The 12466-nt window shown below is 34.8% G+C and overlaps 1 protein-coding gene across 2 annotated transcripts in view; it reads right to left on the bottom strand.

Moving 5' to 3' along the window:
• Nucleotides 1-12466, bottom strand: part of WDR70 (WD repeat domain 70) — a 315307-nt gene that overhangs the window by 115617 nt on the left and 187224 nt on the right. For both annotated transcript variants that reach the window (XM_004422748.2, XM_087443211.1), the window contains one exon: nucleotides 9526-9700. In XM_004422748.2, coding sequence (XP_004422805.1) covers nucleotides 9526-9700 — 175 coding nt within the window. The remainder of the gene's footprint in view (nucleotides 1-9525; nucleotides 9701-12466) is intronic.

The raw sequence follows: 12466 nt of genomic DNA, 5'->3' as shown, positions 1-12466 counted from the left end.
GGAGATAGAGAACATTCTGAAGTTCTAAATGGAAATATAAATGAAGAAAAATAGCAAGGTCAAAAGGAAGAGTGAGTTCTAAAGGAGATGAGGAGTTGTGTTCTGAGTATATTGAGTTAAAGCACTGGTGTAACATCCTGGTGGGATTGTTCCACAGGTAACTTAATGTACCTCTGGAGTGCAGAAGAATGTGTAGGATGGAATTAAGAGAAACAGATTCAGCGCGTAGGCACTGAAAGTAATGATAACTTAAAATAGTTCATCTCCTTGACAGGAGACTAGGAAAGATAGCGTTCTTTTATTCTAATATGGAGACAGTGGAAAACACAGCCAGTGAAGGAGGCTGAGAACAATAAGAACAAGAAGGTAGTGACTGTCTCATGCATTAAGGCTAGTTGCCTTGCACTTAGAGGGCAAGAGGGAAGCTGGCAGGAGAAAAGCTTGTTTCAAAGAGTGATATTGTCAATAAGAAGAACAAAGACTAAAAAGACAGCTGACTTTGGTGCTTAGAAAGTCTTATTTTAGGGCTGGCCCCGTGGCTTAGCGGTTAAGTGCTCGCGCTCCGCTGCTGGCGGCCCGGGTTCGGATCCTGGGCGCGCACCGACGCACCACTTCTCTGGCTATGCTGAGGCCGCGTCCCACATACAGCAACTAGAAGGATGTGCAGCTGTGACATACAACTATCTACTGGGGCTTTGGGGGGAAAAAGATAAATAAATAAAATCTTTAAAAAAAAAAGAAAGTCTTATTTTATTCTTAAAAACACTAAGAGAGATTACATAATGTCTTCTGATGAATCCTCAAAATACCAATTTTCTAGTTTCTTCAGGGCGTTTGAAAGCAAATTGGGTGGGGGTCTCTGTTTTGTTCATTCTGGTATCCTCAGCACCTAGAATAGTACTTGGACCAGAGAAAATGCTCAATAACTTGTGGAACAAATGATGTGATCTCTCTACGTTCCCTCCACCTATCAGCCCCTCCTGCTCTTCATTTCTTTCCCTACTGAGCTAAGAGTCTATGATCATGATCCTACAGAGCTTGAGCAAATGTCTTACCAACATCCTAAATTACATGGCCCCATTATCCTTCTATTACATGTTTCCTACTTTCTCTCTCTCTACAAGTTTTCAGAATCTTCCCTACAACCCTGGTGCCCTGAAATTTCATAATGTGTGGCTTGATGTGAGTCTTTTTCATTCACTGTGCTGCGTATTTGATGAGCCCTTCCCATCTGAAAAAAAATTTTTTTTTCAGTTCTGAGATCTTTTTTTGGGGGGGCGGGGGGGAGGACAGGAACGGGGGACTATTTCTTACTTAATTCCATCCTCCCTCCTCTATATTTTCTCTTCCTAAAATATTCTGGTCAAATACTGGACCCTAAATTGACTCTTTTAAAAGTCTGTCTTTTCTTTCTCACTGTATTTTATTCTACTTTCTAGAAGATTTCCTTGACTTTATCTTCCAATACCCCTATGGCTTTCCCCCCGGTATCATCTATTTATTTTCCACGAGCTCTTCCTTGAACTCTAAACGTTCAAAAATTTTTATAGTATTCCTTACTTATTTTTATAGTATGCTTTAGTTTCCTGGCTGCAATATTCTCTCTTTTCTCTCTGAGAATACTAACTATAAGATTTTTTTTCTTGAAATTTTCTTCTGTTTCCTACATTGTCTCTCTCTCCCCTCGAAGTTATTTTGTTTGCTTTAGTCTTTGTATTTCATGTTAGAGGATTTCCTCAAATGTCTAGTGATCCTTGTCTGTCCATTAAAATCTAAGAGTTAGGCACTAAAAAGCTGATTAGAAACTCTGTGTTAGGGGTCAAAATCTTCTTCTATAAAAGGGCAGACAGTACATATTTTAGGCTTTGAGGGCCACATAGTCTGTTGTAACTACTCAACTCTGCTATTGTAGTGCAAAAGCAGCCACAGACAATACAAAAATGAATGAGCAAGGCTGTTCTAACTAAACTTTATTTATGGACACTGAAATTTGAATTTCACATAGTTTTCACGTGTCATGAAGTATTTTTCTTATTTTGATTTTTTTAAAACCATTGTGGTAGGCAGAATAATGCTCCCTAAAGATTTCCACATTCTAATCCCTGGAACCTGTGAATATCTTATCTTACGTGACAAGGAAGAATCAAGATTTGAGATTGAATTAATATTGCTAATCAACTAATCTTAAAATAGGGAGATTATCCTGGTTATTTGAGTAGATTCAATGTAATCACACAGGTCTTTAAAAGTGGAAGAAAGAAGCAGAAGAGAAGGTCACAGTGTTGCAACATGAAAAGGACTCAACTCATTTTTGCTGGCCTTGAAGATGGAGGAAGGAGGCCAGGAGCCAAGGAAAGTGGGTGGCTTCTACAAGCTGGAAAGAGCAAAGAAATGGATTCTCCCCTGAAGCCTCCAGAAAGGAACACAGTCCTGCCAACACCTTGTTTTTGGTCCAACGAGACTTCTAACCTATAGAAGTATAAGATAACAAATTTGTGTTGTTTTAAGCCACTAAGTTCATGGTAAATTTGTTACAGCAGCCATAGGAAGACAATACAACCATTTAAAAAAGAAAATCTGGCACATGGGCCATAGTTTGTTAACCCTTCATATAGGCTCTTGAGCCAGACTGCTTGGGATTGAATCCCAGTTCTGCCACTTATTAACTGTAATTTTGGGTAGGCAACTCAACCTCTTTGTGTCTTGGTTTCCTTGCCTGTAAAATGATGACAGTAACAGTACTTACATCATAAGATTGTTATAAGGATTAAACGGTATATTACATGTAAAGTGCTTAAAATACTGCCTAACCCTGAGTAACTACTCAGTAAATGCTATTATAATAATAATAATAAAAGAGGGGGAGAGGAAACACAGCTCTACATGAAGATTTTCACTTTATCTCAGCTCTGCCTGGAATACAGAGTTGCTCTAACAGATCCACTCTAAAAGTAAATTCTTCAGTCTTCTGTCGGGGTGAGGGAAAGTGAGAGAAGGTAAACCACTAATCTGTTTAGTGGTTACCAGAGGGGTAGTGGGTGGGGAGAAGGCGAAAGGGGTAAATGGGCACATATGGATGGTGACGGATAAAAACCACACTATTGGTGGTGAACACTATGCAGTCTATACAGAAACTGACATATAATAATGTACACCTGAAATTTACACAATCTTATACAACCTCAATAAAATAATTTTTTTTTAAAAAGGTGTTTAAGGTATTAGCATTTGGGGAAGGTGGTAAAAGTAATCATTTGTTTTAGGCTATATTAAGTAAAGGATTCATGATTTAATCACATTGTAATTATGCAAAGATTTCTATATGATTGCAGCTAACACGTTTATAAGGAAACAATGGAATAATAAAATAAATCAAAGTCAGTAAAGTAAAGAGAGTAAAGGAACATTAACTATTTTTTTTTATTAAATTTTTTGCTTATTGCAGTAGGAACATTAACTATTTAGGTTAAAGGGTACAGAAAGAGTAAGATGGTTGAAATAATCTCAAATTTACAAGTAATTAGGTAAAATGTAAATGCACAAAATATTAATTTCTTTTTAATGGCTGTGTGATATATTCTCTAGAATTGTTCATAAATATTTTGGACAGTCTTTCATTAATAAACATTTAAACAGTCTCTAATTTTTTACTATTAAAAAAAGAGCAGTAATCTGGTTGCACAGAGTAGAGGAAAGAATTGCAGGATAAACAAGTTCATCTTTTATAGGCTTCCCCCACCACAGCTAAGGTTTCAGCTTTCTCTAGTTGGCAAAGTCAGTTACCATTCATGCATCTGGTTTCTAGCTAACAAAAGTGTCTTGACTTCTCGTTTCTGCTGTCATCTCCTCTCTAATACTCTTCATCCATGTAGGTTTATGCTTTTAAAAATGCCTTTTCTGTCATTTTAGTGAGGTTTCAGGAGGGAGCAGAGTTGAATAAATGTGTTTAACTTCAGAGTCTGCAAGCAATTTCGGACAGTTTTGATGGTTTGTGTTTTGAATCGATATACTTTTTTGAAACGTAAGCTTGAAAAATATGCATGTCAAAAATACTACAGAATAGTTTGTATGCCAGATGTCTTCTCTTGAATGTTTGTATAAAAAATTGTTATCATTCATATATCTACTTAGGCAACTAACCAACGGGTATATGGCATTCTTATTTATTGATGGTGGTTGTATTTTCATACATTGAATGACTGGCTATAGCAGTCTATATTCTTATCTTCCTAAACCATACCCTTAGTCACCAAGAAATCTGTTAAACTCAGATTCATGACACTTTCACAGCCATAGTTAAATAGCATCCTGAGATCTAACTTCATCATTCTACAAAAACTGTAAATCACCTAGCAGCTAAAAAGAAAAAGGATGAAGACCAGCAGTTATTAAGAACCTGTTACGTGCAAGTCCTGTTCTGGGTGCTTTAAATACATTACCTAATATAATCCTCAAAATAACCTGACAGGTTGCAGATCATGCCCTCACTTCACAAACAAGGAAAATAAGGTGCAGAGAGCTTAGGAAACTCAGGACTGATTGATAGAAAGTCCCAAGTAATGTATAATGTAATTGTATGTCTCAGGTGTCATTTACAAAATGGTTATAGAACTATGCAGTAGACTTTGAGCTGTCCATATACATTTTTCTACACTCTTAGTATTAGGCCTAACGAAGAGACAAAAATCTATATTTGAATTTTTAACATTGCTCTTTATATTTTTTACAGAGATACACTATTTTTTTTTCAAAGGAAGATACTAGAACCATTTTCTTAATCACTTGATTTTTAAAAATTGTTTAAAAAATAAAATATTCTTTTCTCCTCTATAACGTAGTTCTCTCCCCACAATAGTCAATACTTCACTGCTTTTACTTGAACAACTCATTGGCTAAAAGCTGTGAATTATTAAGTGATCAGTCTTTACAGGCAGAAGGGAAAAGACACCTTTTGTCTTTGGTCTCATCCTCAGTGAGGTGGTGGGTGCTGAAAAATACCAGGTGAAACATTCCTGATCTAGATAGCTAGCTAGCTAGATACAGATATAGAGATATGGAGAAAAGTACAGAAGGATACATACCAAGTAATTCACAAGCATTATGGGGTAGAGACAGACTAATGAGAGAGGAGAGGCAATTAAATAAAATAATAATAATAACAATAAATTTTTTGAAAAGTATATATTTCCTGTGTATAAAATTATGATTCTATTTAAATAAAAAAAATTTTTTTAAGCAAATTAGAGCTATATCTGTTCACTTACAAGGTTGTCCACGTTATGCTCTCAAGCAAAAAAAAGCAAATTACAAATTCACTCTATATAAAAACAAGCAAAACTTTTCAACCTGTGTAAATACATATTAACAAAGGGAAAGGTGTGGAAGGACATAAATCAACCTAATCTCAAAATGGGTCATCTGACAGTGATTGGAGACATTTAAAGATTTGTGGTACACTGGATGTAAACTACTACTGGTGACTTTATTTCTTGTATTCTCTCTCCTTCACATTCTCTTATTCACTAGGGGCTTACTTATCTCCTGATGTGATTACTAATTTTTGTCCCAGCTTTCTCTGATCCATATCAACCATTCTCTAGACAGGCTGAGACACTGTGGGCACTAATCAACCACTGAGCTCAAGAAATGTCTCTGCAGTATCTTGTGGGCTTGAGCCTTTTCTGGTAAGGGGTTGTAGTGTGTCATCATTTTCCCAAAAGGGACAGCCCCAGAATCTGGGCTGGGACTGCAGGCCAAAGAAGCAGTGGGAGGCAGTCAGGTGGAGAGAGGGTCAAATTGCTAGTAGTACTCTACTGCCAAATCAAACTTCAAATGTTATTCCCTCCCTTCACCTGTGTCTAGGGAAGGCAAAACTCCATGAATATGACGGATCCCCACTTTCCTGCCAAAATGCTAGTCTACAAATAGTGATTGCAATACAAGTAAATACAGCATATTCTTTTAGTAAAGAGTTTAGCATATTTCATATTGTAGATTCTTGATAGATATTAAAGAGCAGCAACACTGTTTTGAGCAAAATATGTTCAAAGAATTTGGCAGGTGATTTTATATGAACAGAAGTCAGTAGGTATTCATAAGACTATACATGCTGGAATATTTTTAAAAGCCAGAAATTAGACTTGAGAGAGACATGAAAACAGTTTTTAAAAATCCACCTATGTTAATACAGATTGTGTATTTATACATCATTAAGGATATGCCAAAAATTACCTCAATATCTATTTCTTTCTCATACCTCTATCTCATTATGTTTTCAAACAACTAGAATAGTTTTTTATGCTACTATTTTTTAATGTCTCCTTAGAAATAAACTGACAATCTCATTTTAAGTTACCTTTTCAGAATACATTCCTTCACTCATTCATTCAACAAATAGTTATTGGGGATCTGCTATATACTAGGCATTGTTCTTTGCTCTGGGAATATAGCAGGCAGCAAAACAGACAGTAATCCTTTCCCTCGTGGAGCCAATATCCTACTGGAGGGAAATAACCAATAAACAAGGAAGTAAAATATATAGTATAGTATGTCAGATGGTGATCAGCACTATGGAAGAAAATAACAGGGATAAAGAAAACCACTGGTGGGGTGAAGACTGCAATTTTATATACGATGGAGTCAGGGAAGGCCTTGCAGAGAGAAGGAAATTTGAGTAAAGTACTGAAAGAGGTGAGGGGAAAAAGCCATGTGAACATCTAGAAGTGGTGTATTGCAGGCTAAAAGGTTTGACACATGCAAAGGCCCTGAGTCAGGGTGTATGCTGTTACCTCTCCAATGTCATATCTCCATATTTTGCACCTCCCTCACTGTACTCCAACCAAGCACTGGCCTCCTCCTTGCTGTTGCATAGATATATGCTGGTGAATGGGGGGTGAGGGACCAGGGACGCAGTGCAGACCTGTAGAAGCTCCTCTGAAGAGGTCTTCTCAAACTGAAAAACAGGCCATCATCATATGACCGAAGGGAACGTTGAGCAAACACTCCCCTTGAGCAGCACTGTCCAAGGGAACTTTCTGCCATGACGGGAATGTTTTCTATCTGTGCTGTTCAGTAAGTAGCCACTAGACACATGTGCTATTGGGCACTTGAAAACTGGCTAGTATGACTGAGAACTGAAATTTTAATTGTATTTTATTTTAGTTAATTTAAATTGAAATAGTCAAATGTGGCTAATGGCTACCACACTGGCCAGTATAATTCTAGAATAAAAGTAGGTCTTGAGAACACAGGAATTTATCATTAATAGACAGACACCTTACTTCTAAACAAAGAAAAATGTTTCATTTGATTTGTTCAAGTTCAAGTTGGTCTAATGAGAATTCTATGATTAAACATGGCAATTATGATAGCTTTACTTAATTGTCACAAAAAGTATGTATTAACCATTATTTACCATGTAATTTTTTGGCTACTGCATGTAAAACTACTGCTTTCTTACCTCAGCTGTAGTGTTTTCCTGTGGATGATTTATTATTATTGTTAGAAATTTTTTAAAAATCTGTTTTTAAATCAAGCTGTGTTTCCTGCTAGAAAGTTTTTACTTCTCAATTTGATTTGTCTTCAGGTGACACACACTTAACAAGCAAATGGAAAAATATAAATACAAATATAATGAATAGGATATGGCATAATAAGCTACACATTCATGTATTATTAAATTCTAACAAAAAAGAATCAAAGAATGTAATCAGTCAAAAGGCTTAAAAGATTTTGGGGGAGGACACTGGCATTCAAATAGCTTTGTTTCTACAAAACTGGAAGTAGGAGACACTCATTATTTCAAGAGATATGCAAGGCCAATCTTTAAAAGCTATACTCAACTTTATAAAAATATACGGGTTCTAAGAAAACGGCATATATATATGCACTATATCAAACACACCACTATTAAAGCTACACAAGAAAACTTCAAGTTTTAGAATTTCTAAGTTTAAATCAACAGCACCCAGAGACGATGAAAGCCAGTTACTAAAAAATTTATTGCTTGGTAAAATCTCAGTTTACAATTCAAAGGATTTTAAAAATCTCTGTGCTGTTATGAAGCTTTATGGGGTTTACAGTGGAGATGAAAACAGAAATAAAAAGATCTGACAAACAGAAAATGCCAGAGATATTTCCAGCATTATCAACATGGATTCTTTTTCCCCTATCATTACCTTTCACCTTATTCCAAGAAAACTGACCTTAACTCATCTGCCTGAAAAGACAACTATGTTTCCCAGGATCCTTTTCAAAATGCAAATGTCTGGTGGGCAATTTTATTTGGAAGAATATTATCTTTATAATTTTTAAAAAGAATTAGAATGTAAACTCCATGAGGGCAGGAATTTCTGATAATCTGCAGTATTGCCAGTGCCTAGAATAGTGCCTGCCATATAGCAGGTACTTAAAAAATATTTATTGAGTTAATAATTTAACCACAACCTTTTATTAAAATAAGATAACCAAATTATATCATAACATTAGTATAGATTTTCATTTTAACATTGGTAATCTAAAATCATTCCACTTATCAAAACTTCTTGCTTTACCATCTATATATACAGCAAAGCCCTTTTTAAAGTTTATTGGTAATTCACAGAATTAGCCAAAGGCTTTTATATTCGTTATTCCCGTGGTTACAGAATTTTTTTTATATATTCTTTTTTTTTTTTTTCGTGAGGAAGATCAGCCCTGAGCTAACATCCTTGCTAATCCTCCTCTTTTTGCTGAGGAAGACTGGCTCTGAGCTAACATCCATTGCCAATCCTCCTTTTTTTTTTTTTTCCCCAAAGCCCCCCAGTAGATAGTTGTACGTCATAGCTGCACATCCTTCTAGTTGCTGTATGTGGGACACGGCCTCAGCGTGGCTGGAAAAGCGGTGCGTCGGTGCGCGCCCAGGATCCGAATCCGGGCCGCCAGTAGCAGAGCGCGCGCACTTAACTGCCAAGCCATGGGGCCAGCCCTCATGGTTACAGAATTTTATAATCCCTTCCAATTCCAAAATTTATTCTAATAATGACCTAAAACTGTAAAGGAAAAATCTGAAACCTATCCAAATGGAATGTCATGGAATGTTAAAACAAAATATTATTTAAATTACTACAGAAATATCTGCAAAACAACTGACAGATCATCCTGATCATTTCATGATTTTCTTAAATCTTTTGAAGGGTATTTTCTAGTTCTCTGCTTAGTCATGTTTTATATTACTGTCAAATCCTTCACTTTCAAAATCAAGTATATTGAAATGCCATATAATAAGCTGAACTGTGCTTTTTAAATTTTATACCAAAAGATCTAATTATTTTAAAAACAAAATCTAATACACATTGGAAAATACTCAGCTGGAATGTTTGCTGAAATGCTGTTTACTGCAAAAGTCCCAATGTTTTATCAACTAACACTGAAGTTTAAATTAGGGCTAAACTCAGGAAATTGACCTTCATAATATTTTAACATGATGTTTGTCTTTATAAGGTGGTTTTCTTCTAAGAACAGCGGACTTAAATGTCCTTGACTTACAGTCAAATTTCGGTCCCAGATCTGTATGCTTCCATTCTGGCAGGCAGCCGCAATGAGGTTTCCATCTCTACTATATGTGCATGTGGTGGGAATTACTTTTTTACCCTGCATTGTCCGTGGTTTAAACACGCTTTTTTGCTTCCTTGGATTTTCAACTTCCCATGTCCTCACAGTCCTAAAAAGGATAAGGAAATTTTCATTTACAAAAAAGAAAGGAGTTTAAAATACAAAAGAGCACACAACGACAGCTTCACCTTTTAAGCATATAAACCTAATGATTATTTTAAAATAAAATAAAATGTGCACTGTAAAACATTCTCTATTTATAAATGAGGTTACTCACTGAAATAAAGTGAACCATCCATATCGTGATGTCATCATATCAAACAGAAAGTGGCAAATGCTACTTCAAATCTATCAGCTATTAGTTCTGAGCCTCTAAAGCAGTGGCCTCCAAACAATTCTGACTATATACTCTGATCAGTAAAACTGTTGAACATACACCCCCTGTAAAAACACATTAATTTCTAAATTACTTACATGTGTTAATGCATCATTATAAAACAAACACCAGAAAACACATTGAAAAAAATAAGTCACTAAAAAAAGAATGCTGTTCTGCTCTAGGGCCTAGGCAAAGATCTCTGCCTCTAGGGGAGGAATAAAAACAAAGCTGTCTGCCCCCAAGTTTTCACCAAGTAACAAGCAACAGCAGTCTCAAGCTGGGGCAAGGACAAAACACCTTCCTGTTCACAGTCCCAGGCAAAGTATTACTGCCACTAAGAGAGGATAGAACAAAATCTATATGATCCAGAGAGTGAAAAAAAACACAATATACAGAAAAACAAAGATGAGTTCAGTGACTTCTTGGTAGAAAGTATCCAAGCTAAAGCACTATGGAACATCATCTCTCAAGTTCTGAAAGAAAAAAATGTCAATCTAATATTCTATAGCTAACAAAAATACATTTCAAAAAGAAGGTGACATAAAGACTTTCTCAGGTGAAGAAAAGTGAGACAATTCATTTCCATCAGACAGGTACTACAAGAAACGTTAAAGGAAGTTCTTCAGGAAAAAAAAAAATATGACACTAATGGAAATCTGAATCTACACAAAGAAATGAAGAGTGCCACAAATGGTAAAAATGAGGGTAAATGTAAAAGACATTTAAAATAATGTTTAAATCTCTTGAAAAGATAAATAGCTGTAAAGCAAAAATGATAATGTATTGTGAGGTTTTAACATGAATAGTTCAAGTAAAAGGTATGAAAACACTAGCATAAAGGTTGGGAGGGAGAGATTGTTTTATACTATACTTAGTTTTATACTATACTTGAAATAGTATATTACTTGAAGAGAGACTTTAACACATTGAAGATGTATATTACAAACCCTAGAGCAATCACTAACACATTTTTAATAATGAATACATAATAATGGAGATAAAATGGAAAAAAAAAATTAATCCTATCAAAAACACGAAGAGATAATAAAGGACTATGGGATAAATATAAAAGAAATGGCAACATGGTAGATTTAAATCCAACCTCATCAATAATTGCATTAACTGGGAATGGAATTTCCAAATTCCTAAAATTTGGAATTTCTAAAAACTCTAATTAATAAAGCAAAGACTGTCAGATTGGATTAGATAAAAGCAAGACTCAGCAGATGATGTCTTTAAAAAACACAAAAAAACCTTTAAAGACTTAGAAATGTTAACAATAAAAAGATGGAGAAAAAAGATGTGCCATGTAAACAATCAAAAGAAAGCTGAAGTGACCATATTAATGTCAGACAAAGCGGACTTCAGAACAAGGGAAAACTAGAGAGAAAGAGGAAAATTTCATAATGATAAAGAGTCAGTTGCTGAAGAAGACACAACAATCTGAAATGCACATGCCCCTAATAACAACGCTTCAAAATACAAAAGCAAACTTAATAGAAATAAAAGAAGAAATAGCAAATCCATACTTATAGCTGTACACTTCAACACTCTTCTCTCAGTAACTGAGAGAATAAGTAGATCCTTCTCTTCTCCCCCCAAAATCAGTAAGGATATAAAAGACCTCAAAAACAAGTTGAGCTACCAAACAAGTTGAGCTAATTAACATTCATATAACACTTCACCCAACAACAACTGAATGTGTCTTCTTTTCAGGTACATTTGAACAAGATATACCATCTTCTTGGCCATAAAACAAATCTAAACACACTAAAAATGACCAAAATCATATCAAGTATGTACATTGTCAGAAAATAAAATTAAATAAGCAGTCAATAACATAAATATATCTGGAAACATATCTTTTCCATAACATTTAGAAACTAATAAATACAATTTTAAATAATCCATGGGTCAAAGAAAAAAATCAGAAGGGATATTAGAAAATACTTTGAATCCAAAAAATACGAAAATACATATTTCAAAATTCACAGTATTCAGCTAAAGCAGAGCACAGAGAGAAAATATAGCCTTAACTGTGTATAGAAAGAAAGACCTCAAATCAGTGACTTAAGATTCAATCTTAAGAAACTAGAAAAAAGAGAGAAAATTAAATCCAATGCAAGCAGAAAGAAAGAAATAATGAAAATGAGAGACAAATGACTAAAATAGAAAAAAGAAAAACAGTAGAGAAACCAAAAGCTGGTTCTTTGAGTAGTTCAATAAAATTAATAAACCTCTAGCTAGACTGATGAAAAAAACAGAAACTAGAGACAATATCAAACAGCAATATCTTGAATGAAAGAGAGGATATCATTACAGATCTTAACAACATTAAAATAATAATAAGGGAATTTTATGAACAAATTTATATAAATAAATTTGATAATTTAGATGAAATGGAAAAATTTCATTGTAAGACAGAAACTACCAAAGCTCATTCAATAAGAAATAAATAACTAGAATATTCCTATATGATTAAAAAAGCTGAATACA

The sequence above is a fragment of the Ceratotherium simum genome, chromosome 18, assembly GCF_057802395.1.
Source record: "Ceratotherium simum simum isolate JZ-2026a chromosome 18, ASM5780239v1, whole genome shotgun sequence".
Classification (NCBI taxonomy): Eukaryota; Metazoa; Chordata; class Mammalia; order Perissodactyla; family Rhinocerotidae; genus Ceratotherium; species Ceratotherium simum.
Note: the sequence above shows the minus strand (reverse complement) of the source record. Positions and strands in the feature narration are given on the sequence as shown.